Below are 13563 nucleotides of genomic sequence, written 5' to 3' on the forward strand. Positions count from 1 at the left end.
CTTTCATGACCCAAGGCCAGCAGCAGAATACTAACTTAAGGCTGGAGCCTGGAGCCTGGAGCCAGATAACACTATTCAACCCTGTCTCAGGGACCACTCCAGACAACTGAGAAACAGCCCAGGGACAGCCCTAGGCCCTTGAGGGCTGAGGTAGAGACTCACCTACAGCCCGGAATAGACAGGCGCCGTCCTCCTTCATCTGCTTGATGATGAAGCCTTTCTTGTCTCGCAGGGCCTTTTCAAACCAATGCTCCTGCTGAAGGGAAGATGTGGGGATCAGCAACAGGGAAGGCCTGTACCACCTCCCCAGGGCCCTTCCCTCAAACTCTTAAAGAACTCAGATAACTAGCATAGAGGAAACTGGGCAGTTCTTGACCCTTCTTGACCACTCCATATTCATAGAGTAGGAGTCTCTTTCTTTTATAGACTCGGTTGCTGGGTGAGAGAGAATAACACTTGCTCACAAGGGGGCCCCATTTGCCTTCTCAATCCTGCTGATCTTGTCAAGGGCCTGGTCTAGGCAGTCAGAGGCCGTGACCAAGTAAGTGCCTATATGAAGTGTCTGGTGCTACTTCCAAGGAGTTTCACCCAGGGGAGATGTTGAAAAGAGTGACGGACAAGAACCTAGATCTTTAGCCTCACATACAGCTGGGGTATCCTAAGATGCAGAAGACAAAAGATGTACAAAGATAGATCTCAAGTTTGACTGCACACTTTTAATACATATATACACAAGATTTACACCATTCTATACATGTAAGTTATATACACATGAAAAAATTTTCCTATATCTTCCTTCTTAGTGTGTGCAAGCACACACTAAAGTGTGAGTTTGACCTCAGAGCCTCAAGTTCTTGTTCAGCTTCTTCACTCTCATATCTGGCTCTCTCACTTGAGTCATGCCTCCAGTTCCAGCTTTTTGATGGTTACAGATAAGGTTTGTCTGCTGGTTCTGAACCTCAAATCTTCAGCTCTCAGCCTAAGTAGCCTGGATTCGAGATGTGAGCCACAAATGCCTGGCATGCCTTCCTTCGTGATAAAGGTATATAATCCTTTGTCCAAAATTCAAAAACTCAGACAATTTTAAACATCAAGTCTTCAAAAACAAGTTTTTAAAAATCTAGCCTTTATCCAACTTGTGTTAACTACAAGTGACACCCAAGGATCTCAACTGGGAGTGAAGATTCAAACATTTTGCAGCAGAAACATTCAGGCATTTGCTCATTAAGTCCTGCTTCAGTCTCTGCTGAAGTGTTATATAATACAAAATATATATACCAGGGAACTTTTTCCAAAATCTGAAATTTTCTAAATTCCAAATCACATCTGGCCCCAAAGGTCTAGGATAAATGAACCCATACACATGCGCACTTCCGGAGTCTTAAAAAATTATCATGTACTACTCAAGAGGTATTTTCCATTTTAAAACAAAGCAGATTTTCCCCAGGCTCTTTGCGCCCTCTGCTGGACACTAGAGCAACCAGCCTGATCTACCAACAGGGCAGCAAACTACAAACCTGCTCATTATGGACATTCACCCAACCCAACTAATACTAATCACACAGAAGGTCATCTTTCTCTCTAAGGCCATTTGTCCCCTTAAGGAAATCATCTCCTTGGAAAATACTTGGAAAATAAGGAGAGGAATTTCTGTCAAAGAATAAGCATAAAGTTTAGAGCTCTGTGTTTCACCTGGAAGCCCTCAATGGGCATCCAAAGGTGGCACAGACTGTAACAATCTTACAGTAGTCCAGGTGCCCTTCCTGCCATGGAGATTGTGGACTAGCACATTATGCCAGTTACCAAGTCCATCCCTGCTTGACAAGAATCAGCCATTTACCACAGCCATGGCACCACTACAACCAGGGGGTGTCCATCAAGGAAGGTAAAACAGTAAAACTAAGTCCACACTTGACAGAAGGATGAATTTTGAAAAAAGGAGGAAGCACACCAAACTCCCAGGTATAGAAGGGAGATGACAGAAGAAAGCAGGAAAAGGGGAGTAGTAGGACTCTTATTAACCCAAGAAAAATTTACAGATCCTGAGCTGGAAAATGAATAGATAAAAATAAGGGAATGTGGTAGTGTGCTTGCCTAGCATGCATGAAGCCTTGGGTTTGAGTCTTCAGTACCTCATAAACAGAAAAAGCCTAAAGTGGCGCTGTGGCTCAAGTGTAAGAGTGCTAGCCTTGGGGTGGGAAGGTGGCTCAGTGGTAGAGCGCTTGCCTTGCATGCCTGAGGCCCTGGGTTCAATTCCTCAGCACCACATAAGCAAAAAGAAAAAAGCTGGAAGTGGCGCTCTGGCTCAAGTGGTAGAGCGCTAACCTTGAGCTGAAGAGCTGAGGGACAGCGCCCAGGCCCAGAGTTCAGGGCCCACAACTGGACCCCCCCCCAAAAAGAGTGCTAGCCTTGAACAAAAGAAGCTCAGGGACAGTACCCAAGCCCTGAGGTTCAAGCCCCAGGACTGGCAAAAAAATTAAAAATTAAAAATATCATGCCAGGGCTGTGCTTGCTTTGCATGCATGAGGCCCTGAGTTCGATTCCTCAGTACCACATAAACAGAAAAGCCAGAAGTGGCGCTGTGGCTCAAGTGGTAGAGCGCTATCCTTGAGTTGAAGGACAGCACCCAGGCCCAGATTTCAGGCCCCACGACTGACATAAAAAATATATATATCATGCCAGTCACCAGTAACTTGCACGTATAATCCTAGACATTCAGGAGGCTGAGATCTGAGAATTGAGGTTTGAAGCCAGCCCAGACAAATTCTAGAGAATCTCCAGTTAGCTAATCTCCAATTAGCCAGCAAAAAGTCAGAAATATAGGTATGGCTCAAGTAGCAGAGTACCATCTCTGAGCAAAAAAAAAGCCAAGGAAGAGCACCAGGTCAAGTTCAAACCCCAGTACCAAGATGAAGAAAGGAAGAAAGAGAAAGAAAGAAAAAGAAGGAAAAGAATTAACCTGGTTTCTACCTTGATAAGGTCACAAACAAGAAAGATGGAAGAAAACAGACAATGACCATACGAAGTGTATGCTTGAGACTTTGAAAGAGGTGAACACATCCTGTAAAACAAGAGGAAGAGAGCTGACTCTGTCATTAAGGTTGGTGTTTAAGCAAAGGATTAATACACGAAGAACTCCAGAAATGCTTGCTAACTGATTCTATCACTAAGCACCAGGGATAGCAACCCAGAAGTGAGCTCAAGTAAAGGCCCAAGTAGGACTAGGCTTGTAAGCAGGGATCGGCTAGGAAGAAAGATGAGCTCTCATTAGCTAAGTGTCAGCTCTACAGTAGGTACAGACCTCATTTAATTGTCCTTACCAGAGCCCAAGTGTCAGGAAATGCTATCCTCATTTTACAAAGGCAGAAAGGATCTGGGGTGTGAACACCAGCAAATTTTAGTTTAGAGGCAACAGAGGATACCTATTGAGTCATAGCAGAGACATAACTGGCAGCAAGTCTTGGGGAAATCCTAATTTGTCCCTAAATATTGAGGAATGCGTAGACACAAGAACAGTATTTGGGTCCAGGGCAGCAACATAAGTATCTAGGTCTGGATCTAGAGGCTATACCTTTAGCAAGCATCAACAGTCTGAAGAGCTTAGGCTTTGGTCTTTCACTTTCTCACTGGAAATATTAAGGAGGTGTTATTGGGAATGGAGCTCCAGTCAAAGATAAATTTAAGCTAGTAGAGTTTAGGCCCTGAACTTCACAAGTTCACTGCTGAGATTATGTGACAATCTTTCCCTGCTTTGAGCATTCACAATTGGGCTAACCTCTCTGATATCGAAAATGAAGGCAGGACTATGTGACATACTGACGTATAAAGGCCCACGAGAAGTCAGAATAGACTGTGGGACCCAACTGACATATGTTCTAATCTAGCTCCACCATGTGATGAACTGCTCTGAGCCAATTTTCTGATCTGTGAAATAAGGATAATGGCCCGGGGCTGGTGGCTCACATGTGTAATCCTAGCTACGCAGGAGGCTAAGATCTGAGAATCATGGTTCAAAGTTAGCCCAGGCAGGAAAATCTGTGAGACTCTCATCTCCAGTTAACCACCAAAAAGCCAGAAGTATCACTGTAGAACAAGTGGTAGAGCACTAGCCTTGAGCAAAAAAGCTCAGGGACAAGGCACAGGCTCCGAGCTCAAACCCCACAGCCTACACCACCAACAACCATAACCATCACCACTACCACCATTTTTATCCAGTTAGAAAAGATATAGGTAAAGCAGGGTGCCAATGGCTCACACGTGTAATATTAGCTACTCAGGAGGCTGAGATCTGAGGATCATGGTTTAAAGCCAACCAGGGCAGGAAAGACCATGGGAGTCTTATCTCCAATGAACCACCAGAAAACCGGAAGTAGTGCTGTGGCTCAAGTGGCAGAGTGCTTGCCTTGAGCTAAAGAGCTCAGAGACAGCACCCCAGACCCAGAGTTTAAGCCCCAGGACCATCCAAAACAAAAAACAAAAAAACTGGAAGAACATTTTTTAGGATAAGTTAGCAACACAGGCTAAGTTGAAGATCTTAACACAGGGAAATTACCTTAGAATATCAGGTGAGACCTAAATGCAATCATAAGGTTCAAAGTCAGCCAATGCAAAAAAATTCATGAGGGTTGGGAAGGTGGCTCAGTGGTGAAGCGCTTGCCTTGCATGCATGAAGCCCTGGGTTCGATTCCTCAGCACATAAGAAAAAAGAAAAAAGCCAGAAATGGCGCTGTGGCTCAAGTGGTAGAGCGCTAGCCTTGAGCTGAAAAGCTGAGCGACAGCGCCCAGGCCCAGAGTTCAGGCCCCACGACCGGACCAAAAAAGAAAAAATTCATGAGACACTTATCTCCAATTAACCACCAAAAAGCCAGAAGTGAAGCTTTTGTGTCTCAAGTCTTAGACTCCTAGCATAGAACAAAAGAGTCTAGTGACTGTACCCAGGCACCAAGTTCAAGCCCCAGGAACAGCACAAAAAAAAAGAGAGACAGGGGCTGAGGCATGGCTCAAGTGTTAGAGCACCTGCCTAGCCAGCACAAGGCCTTCAGTTCAAACCTTAATACCACACACAAAAAAACAACAACAACAAAAAAACTGTGAAATGGTAGAGTGCTAGCCTTGAGAGAAAGAAAACAAAAAAACAACCAGGAACAATGTCCAAGCCATGAGTTTAAGCCCCACAACTAACCAAAAAAAAAAAAAAAAAAGATAGAAAAGCACCAAACAAGAACACAAGGCTCTTGAGGGCTGAGAATATGGCTTAGTGGTAGAAAGCTTGCGTAGCATGTATGAAGCCCTGGGTTCAATTCCTCAGTACCACATAAAAAGAAAAGGCCAGAAGCGGTGCTATGGCTCAAGTGGTAGAGTGCTAGCCTAGAGCAAAAGCAGCTCAGTGACAGTGCTCAGGCCTGAGTTCAAGCCCCAGGACTGGGGGGAAAAACCATAAAAAAGCAAAAACAAAACCCACAAGGCTCTAAGTTCCACCCTAAGTACCACCACAAACATGTGCAACATGCACATAAGAGGAAGATGTGATATAGAAAAAGCCACATACTAGGGCTGGGAAGGTGGCTCAGTGGTAGAGCGCTTGCCTTGCATGCCTGAGGCCCTGGGTTCGATTCCTCAGCACCACATAAGCAAAAAGAAAAAAGCCGGAAGTGGTGCTGTGGCTCAAGTGGTAGAGTGCTAGCCTTGAGCTGAAGAGCTGAGGGACAATGCCCAGGCCCAGAGTTCAGGCCCCACAACCGAACAAAAAAAAAAAAGAAAGAAAGAAAAAGCCACATATACATATGCAGAAAAACCACCAGAAACTGAAAAATGGCTAGAATTCTTCCCCAGAACCTTTAGAGGAAGTGTAGTCCTGCCAATAGCTTGATTTTGGCCCAGTGAAACCAATTTTGGCCTTCTGGCCAAAATTACTTTTATTGTTTAAGCTATTCAGTTCATCGTAATTTGCCACAGCTGCCATAGGAAAAGCTGATATCAAGTCTAAATTGTTTCACTGTAGCATTCCTTGGTATCTGAGCTCCACCTCATGCCTTGTAGTTATGGCATGGCTCTCACTCTATACCACACATCTTTTTTTGGGGGGGGAGGCAGTTAGAATTAAGGCAGTAGGGGCCTGGAATTCTCTCCTAGTCTGGGAAGTTGCCAACCCAACCTATGGGTAAATGAACTGCACTGAAGGGGCAAAGGAGGCAGGGAAAGATGGCAACAGCAGCAGCAGCAATGGACAGATGCCTTCTTAGAACCCATGGCCAAGAGGTGTGTTTAGTATTCTGGGCCTCACAACTCTGTCCCAGCAACTCTGGTGCCAAGACTATGTCCTTCCCCTAAACACCCAGGAACACTGGCGCAGCTTCACAGGCAAAACATAAGCAATCCACCCAATGAAAAACACAGACGCAGACTTTTCTTTTGTCAATCCTGGGGCTTGAACTCAGGGCTTAAGTCACTGTCCCTGAGCTTCTTTTGCTGAAGGCTAGCACTCTACCACTTGAGCCACAGTGCCACTTGCAGCTTTTTCTGTTTATGTTGTACTTAGGAATTGAACCCAGGGCTTCATGCATGCTAGGCAAGCACGCTACCACTAAGCCACATTCCCAGCCCCCACAAACCCTCCAGGTCAGAAGGAAGATAGAAGAGCAAGACCCTAACCTATAGCTCAGATCCAACTATTTGGCAATAAAAAAGAATGAAGTACTGAAAAATGGTACACCACAGATAAGCCTTGAACACATTATGTTAACTGAAAGAAGCCAAGCCAAGCCAAAGCCACAAAGGACTGAATATCGTATGATTCCACTTAAATCCAGACTAGACCAACCAATCCAAACAAAAAGTAGATTAGTGGCTGCCAAAGGCTAAAAGAAATTGAGGAGATTGAGGAATGATGGCTAAGTGGTGCAGGGTTCCTCTTTGGGTTGATAAAAATGTTCTAAAATGACCTGGGTGCTGGTGACTCACATCTATAATCCTAGCTACTCAGGAAGCAGAGATCTGAGGATGATGGTTCGAAGCCAGCCTGGGCAACAAAGTTCATGACACTTTACCTTCAATTAAACACACACACACACACACACACACACACACACACACACACACACACACAAGTAGAACTGTGGCTGAAGTGGTAGAACACTAGCCTTGAGCATAAAAGCTTAGAGACAGTGCCCAAGCCCAGAGTTCAAGACCCAGTACCAGCAAAAAAAAGTCCTAAAATTGACTGTGGTGATCTACTAAAACCTACACTTTTAATTGGTGGATCACATAGTACAGGAGTTACGTTTCAGTAAAGCCAAACACCCAAGTGTCTATAGCACTTGGCAGGGAGAACAATGAACACCAGTTTAAATGTACATTCCCCTAAAAGCCAAAATCTCACTTAAAATTGAACTACCAGGTACCCCATGGCTCATCCCTAAACTAATCAGGAGGCTGATATATGAGGATCATGGTTTGAAAACAGCCTGAGCAAATTCCTGAGATACTTCTCCAATGAACTAGCAAAATGCCAGAACTATAGGTGTGGCTCAAGTGGTAGAGGGCCAGCCTTGAGCAAAAAAGCTAAGCAAGAGCACAGACCCTGAGTTCAAACCCTAGTAGCAGCATACACAAAACTATTTTCCAGGAAGAGTGGGTGTGTGGAAAGGAATTAGTGAAGAGTTTGCAACTTGTTTCAGAGCATCCATTTCATAAATGGAGATAAACAAGACCCAAAAAAAAGGAACTACAGGGGCTGGGAAGGTGGCTCAGTGGTAGAGCGCTTGCCTTGCATGCATGAGGCCCTGGGTTCGATTCCTCAGCACCATATAAGCAAAAAGAAAAAAGCTGGAAGTGTTGCTGTGGCTCAAGTGGTAGAGCGCTGGCCTTGAGCTGAAGAGCGGAGGGACAGCGCCCAGGCCCAGAGTTCAGGCTCCACACCGGACCCAAAAAAAAAAGGAACTACAGCAGACCACACAAAAACTTAGTGTAGAAACAGGACTCAAATCCATGTTGCTTAGGTAGGAACCATTTTCTGCCTCCTCAACAACTATCTGATTCTGGAAGTATTAAGAGGAGTTCAAGGGCACACGTGAACCATGGTGGCTCACGCCTGTAATCCTAGCTACTACAGAGGCTGAAATCGAAGGATAGTGGTTCAAACCTAGACCAGACAGAAAAGTCCATGAGACTCTTATCTCCAATAAGCTACTCAGAAAAGGCTGAAAGTGGTGCTGTGGCACAAGTGGTAAGGAGCACTAGCCTTGAGCACAAAGAGGCTCAGGGATAGCACAGAGGTCCCGAGTTCAAGCCCCAGGACAGGCAAAAAATAAAAAATAAAAAAGAGAAGTCCAAGGAATAGACACTAGATGATATATCACTAAGGGGTATACAAAAGCTCCTGGGAAAAAGCAAAATGGTGCTGGAGTAAACCGCTTATCTTGGACAAGAAGAATCAGTCAAGGTACAAGGTAGGCAAGATCCTACATACATACACTCAATAACCCTGGGCAGGAATGGACTTTGCAAAAATGACAGCTGATGACAAAATGACAAAAATGACAGTTTCTTACACTTAATTATAAAGCAGCTCAGCAAGATGCTCCAAAGCTCAAACTGTTCCCATACAACTCTTTATACTATATCCAACAGGCTCCACACCAAGATTATGACCATACCACAGCTGGTCACAAACATTGCCATTCATCAACTTTAAGACTCACACCAAATAGGCAACTTTGCATGCCCATCAAGCTTTAGATGGCTGAGAGAGAACAGAGGGGTAAACAAGAAAGAAAGATTAAAAAATAATCCAGTTTCTCCTCAAAAGACACCTACTATTCACTGTCACTTCCAAGTTCAAAGTGATAGGAGTTTCTTAAAATTCTAAAGCTAAATAACAACTCATCAGCAACTTATTTGACCAGTGAGGAGACCAAGGTGCAGGGGAACATAAACAGAATCTATTCTGGTTCTTTCAATAAAACCCAACCAACCCAGAGTTGGAACCCAGACAAACTAATTACTGGCTAGACCCAGTGTCACCTCCTACTTCAGCACTTATACATCTTTTCCAAGAGCTCTAGGAGGTCCCCAAACTCAAGTTACCTTTTTCAGAAGGTTAAATTCGCAGCAAGGCATCCGTGTCTCTCAGAAAAGAACCCCTTAACATCATCTCCCCAGCACTTAGACATGCAGATGCCAGGGACAACAGAGGTATATATGCAGAACCTGGATCAAAATCCCCTTCTGTCCAAGGGATCCTATAGGCCACCAGGCTATAGATATCTTGGTGATAGTTTAGGACCAAGATTAGGATAGCAGAAAGAATCATTCCCCACCCCCTTCCCCCACAAAAATAATAAGCCCTAAGTTGAGCCAGAGGTGGGGCAAGAGGGTAGGACAGAAAGCCTCTACTATGTCATAAGTAAAGGCAGATTTCACCAACCCACAGAACTTTACTCTCATATTCTTATGGGAGCAAATGTGAGGGCAGGATTGCAAGAAGGATGAAAGAAAGTGCTTTATTTTTCCCAGTCCTGGGGCTTGAACTCAGAGCCTGGGCACTGTCCCTGAGCTTCTTTTGCTCAAGACTATCGAACCCAGGGCTTTATGCATGCTAGGCAAACATTCTACCTCTACGTATATTCCTAGCCTAAAGTGCTTTCTGTATAAACATGGCAGCACAGTACTTCCTTCTCTGTCCCTAGGATGAGGGATGGATGTACAGCATCGCATTTCTTTTTCTTTTTTTTTGGTCGGTCATGGGGCTTAAACTCTGGGCCTGAGCACTGTCCCTCAGCAGTCCAGCTCAAGGCTAGCACCCTACCACTTGAGCTATAGCGCCACTTCCGGTTTTCTGGTGGCTTATTGGAGATAAAAGAGTTTCACGGACTTTCCTGCCCAGGCTGGCTTTGAACCTCGATCCTCAGATCTCAGCCTCCAGAGTAGATAGGATTACAGGCATGAGCCACCAGCACCTGGCTAGCATCCCATTTCTATAAGAAAGAAAGACTTTACCCTACCCTTGGAGAGAAGAAACAACTCCTAGTTCTGAATCCATTAAATCCAGATGATTTGTCCTGACAAAAAGCATGGGTGGAGGCCAGGTATCAGTGGTTCACTCCTGCAATCCTAACCACTCAGGAGACTGAAATGTGAGGATCATAGTACAAAGTGTGCCCAGGCCAGGTGGTGGTAGCTCATGCCTGTAATCCTAATTGATCTGATGACAGTTTGAAGCTAGTTCAGGCAAGAAAGTCTGTTAGATTCTTATCTCCAATTAGCCTCCAAAAAGCCAGAAGTGGAGCTGTGGCTCAAGAGGTAGAGCACTAGTCTTGAGCAAAAAAGCTCAGGGACAGTGTCCAGGCCCTGAATTCAAGCCCCAAGACTGGCAGACACACACAGACACAGACACACAGACACAGACAGACACAGACACACAGACACACAGACAAACAAACACACACACACACACACACACAGCCCAGGCAGTAAGGTCCATAAGATTCTTATCTCTAACCACCAGAAAACATTGGAAGTGCAGGTATGGCTCAAGGGATAGAGCCTAAGCCTTGAGCAAAAAACCTAAGGGACAGCACCTAGGCCCTGAGTTCAAGCTCCAACACCAGAAAAAAGCCAAAAGTACTGAGACAAAAGGAGAGGGAGTTGGGGGAATTTCCCAGGAATATGGATGCCCCAAGCCCAAAAGCTGTTCCAAGTTGGGCCCTCGTGGTCTGTAATCCTAGCTATTCAGGAGGCTGAGATCTGAGGGTCACGGTTTGAAGCCAGCCCAGGCAAGAATGTCCGTAAGACTTATCTCCACACTATTCAGAAAAAGCCATAAGTGGTACTGCGGTTCAAGTGGTAGAACACTAGCCTTGAGCATAAAGAAGCTCAGAGACAGTGCTCAGGCCCTAACTTCAAGCCCTAGGACTGGCAAAAACAAAACACAAAAAAAACACCCCCCCCCAAAAAAAAAAAAAACCAGTTCAAATCTCTCCCAGGTCCAGAATCCCTCTTACTACCTCAGACCTGACAATCTTCTTACAGAATGTAGGATTTCCTTGGCCCTAACTTTTGCCAGTCCTGGGCTTGAACTCAGGGCCTAGGTACTGTCTCTGAGCTTCTTTTGCTGGAGGCTAGCACTCTACCACTAGAGCCACAGCGCCACTTCCGGCCTTTTCTGTTTATGTGGTACTGAGGAATTGAACCCAGGGCTTCATGCATGCTAGGCAAGCACTCTACCACTAAGCCACATTCCCAGCCCCATAAGGAATTCTTATGACCTGTGTACCCACATTCCTCTGTCCAATGAAGGATGCCTCTGGTTCCACTGAAGATAATTTCATGTCCTCTCCTAGGTGATAAAGGATCACCAGGTGTGTACGAGAGCTTCATGCCCAAGGGGGATTCAGGAATCAGTCTGTAACTCAGAAGACCTCTTGTCCCTGAGGGAAATGGCTCAAGCCCCAGGAAAGAGGCCTAGACTCTCTCTCAGAATTCCATCCAGCCTAGGTACTGAGAGGAAAGTGGTTGTCCTCAAGGCAGGAACTCTAACGTTCCTAAAAGGCTTCTCTGACTAGAAGAGTATGTATGTTGCCTGAGGTGACAGCACCCTCAGGGAAGATTCAGGTATCAGATTCTAAGGTCAAAACAGGCACTCAACCCCCCAGATGGGAGGAGCACTCAGGACTCGCTACATCCACGTTCCAAGGTAAGGTTGTCAGGGCTCAGTTCCAGTGGGCAGTCCTGTTTGTGACGAATACCTCAAGTTTCTTGAGGAAGAAGTTTAGACCTTATCTGTATAAGGTCTCTGGAAGGTATATGGGGTTCTTGTTCCCAAAAGAAACTTCAAATGTCCAGCACAGTGGATCTCAGGCCCTTGAAGGCAGGACTAGATCCATAGAGGGGCTCAGACATCACTTCTAGAACTGCACCCTGCCCATGTACCAAACTGTGATTTCAAATACATAACAAGGAGTTCAAAGGCACTGGGTGGTTCAAGCCTGTAATTCTAGCTACTCAGGAGGCTGAGATCTATGGATCAAAGTTCAAAGCCAGCTCAGGCAGGAAAAAGTCCATGAGATTCTTATTTCCAATAAACCTTCAAAAAAGCCAGAAATGGAGTTGTGGCTCAAATGGTAGAGTGCTAGCCTTGAGGGGAGGAAAAAAAAAGCTGAGACAGTACCCAGGCCCTGAGTTCAAGCACACACAAAAGAAGCTCTCAAACCCATTAGAGGGGAAAAAATGGAATATTAAATCTTCAAAGTATGTTTCAGTCTTTATAATGGAAGTAAAGGATTTTATAACTGGTTGGTAGGGGGCTCTCAGATGCCCATGAATGTTCACTTCCATCGCCTGGCTCAAGCCAGCTTTTGTTAGAGACAGCCCCAACCTTCCTATTCCCAAAGAGTGTTCTTGAGTTTATAAACATAAAAGTCAAAAAGTAAACAAAATAAAAATAAAAATGTGTGCCAAACCTGACCTGTGTTGCAGTCCCAAGAGAAATGCTCTGGGGCCTTATGTGACCCCTGAGGCCTGATGACAGAAAAAGAACCATGGAAAATGGGGCTCACCACTCCATCCTCAACTAACACATCCAAGGATTTAACACGGAGTTATTTTTCTATACAAAGTTTTAGCAATGCCTTGTTAAAATGATTTCAGACCTAATGAGCTGATTGATTACCTCTTTCCTCCTTGAAAAGTAACAGTGCATAATGTATGTGAATTTAAGGCCTTAAGTTTAATCCTAATTAAAATGGCATTTCTTCTCAGAAACAAAAAAAAAAAAAGATTTAGGTCCAGGAGAAGAGGTTCACACTCTTGCCTCTATGGAAGGACTATCTCAGGCTACTGAGAGGAAAGAGATCTACTGTACCAAGTACTATCTGTTCTCCCTGGGTATTGATTGTGGTCTTTGAAAGAGATAATTTATCTCTTGGAGAGAAGTCTTACCTCCCTAAAGGAAAGCCCAGGAAATCCCTCTCTAAAGTGTGTGTGGGGTGTACACAAAACATTTAATTCTACAAGAAGTGTCTCCAGAAGGCAGGCTTAGGAGCCCTGAGGTGCCAGGCCCTGCTGCAGAGCAATCAGCTCTAGAAAGGAAGAGGAGAGTTGTCAATACACAAGATGTCAGCCTCAACAAAGGAATTCAGATTCCTTGGGATGCTCACCCCCACCTCTGAAGTTGTCACCTTATTTGAATTCCCTGCAGAGAAAATCTCAGACTTCTCTTAGAAAAAAACAAACAGTTCAAGTCGCTGAATAGACAAGTCCCCTGGAGACACCTGAGACATCCCTCTCGGACAGGATCTATTCTGCTTGAGTCTCCTGGAGAATTCCCACCTATTAGTTTAGATGAAATTACTCGGCCTGGAATGACAGCTAAGGGTCCTAAAGAGGCCTCAGGATTCATCTTTAAGACCTTCCCTTATCTAAGAAGAGGGTGCCTAACCCCAAGTTCTTGGAGTAAAAGAAAGTTCTTCATGCTTCACACACCAGCAGAAAGACCTAGGTCCTTCAGAACACTTTCAGCATTTCTTAGGTCTCAGTCTGGAGATCACATTTGAAAACCTGCCACCC

The 13563-nt window shown here is 44.9% G+C and overlaps 1 protein-coding gene across 2 annotated transcripts in view; it reads right to left on the reverse strand.

Moving 5' to 3' along the window:
• The window catches only part of Otud5 (OTU deubiquitinase 5), a 41076-nt gene that overhangs the window by 26121 nt on the left and 1392 nt on the right, over positions 1-13563 (reverse strand). For both annotated transcript variants that reach the window (XM_013032373.1, XM_013032374.1), the window contains one exon: positions 163-256. In XM_013032373.1, the coding sequence (XP_012887827.1) occupies positions 163-256 (94 nt within the window). The remainder of the gene's footprint in view (positions 1-162; positions 257-13563) is intronic.

This window comes from Dipodomys ordii, unplaced genomic scaffold (assembly GCF_000151885.1).
Source record: "Dipodomys ordii isolate 6190 unplaced genomic scaffold, Dord_2.0 Scaffold154, whole genome shotgun sequence".
Classification (NCBI taxonomy): Eukaryota; Metazoa; Chordata; class Mammalia; order Rodentia; family Heteromyidae; genus Dipodomys; species Dipodomys ordii.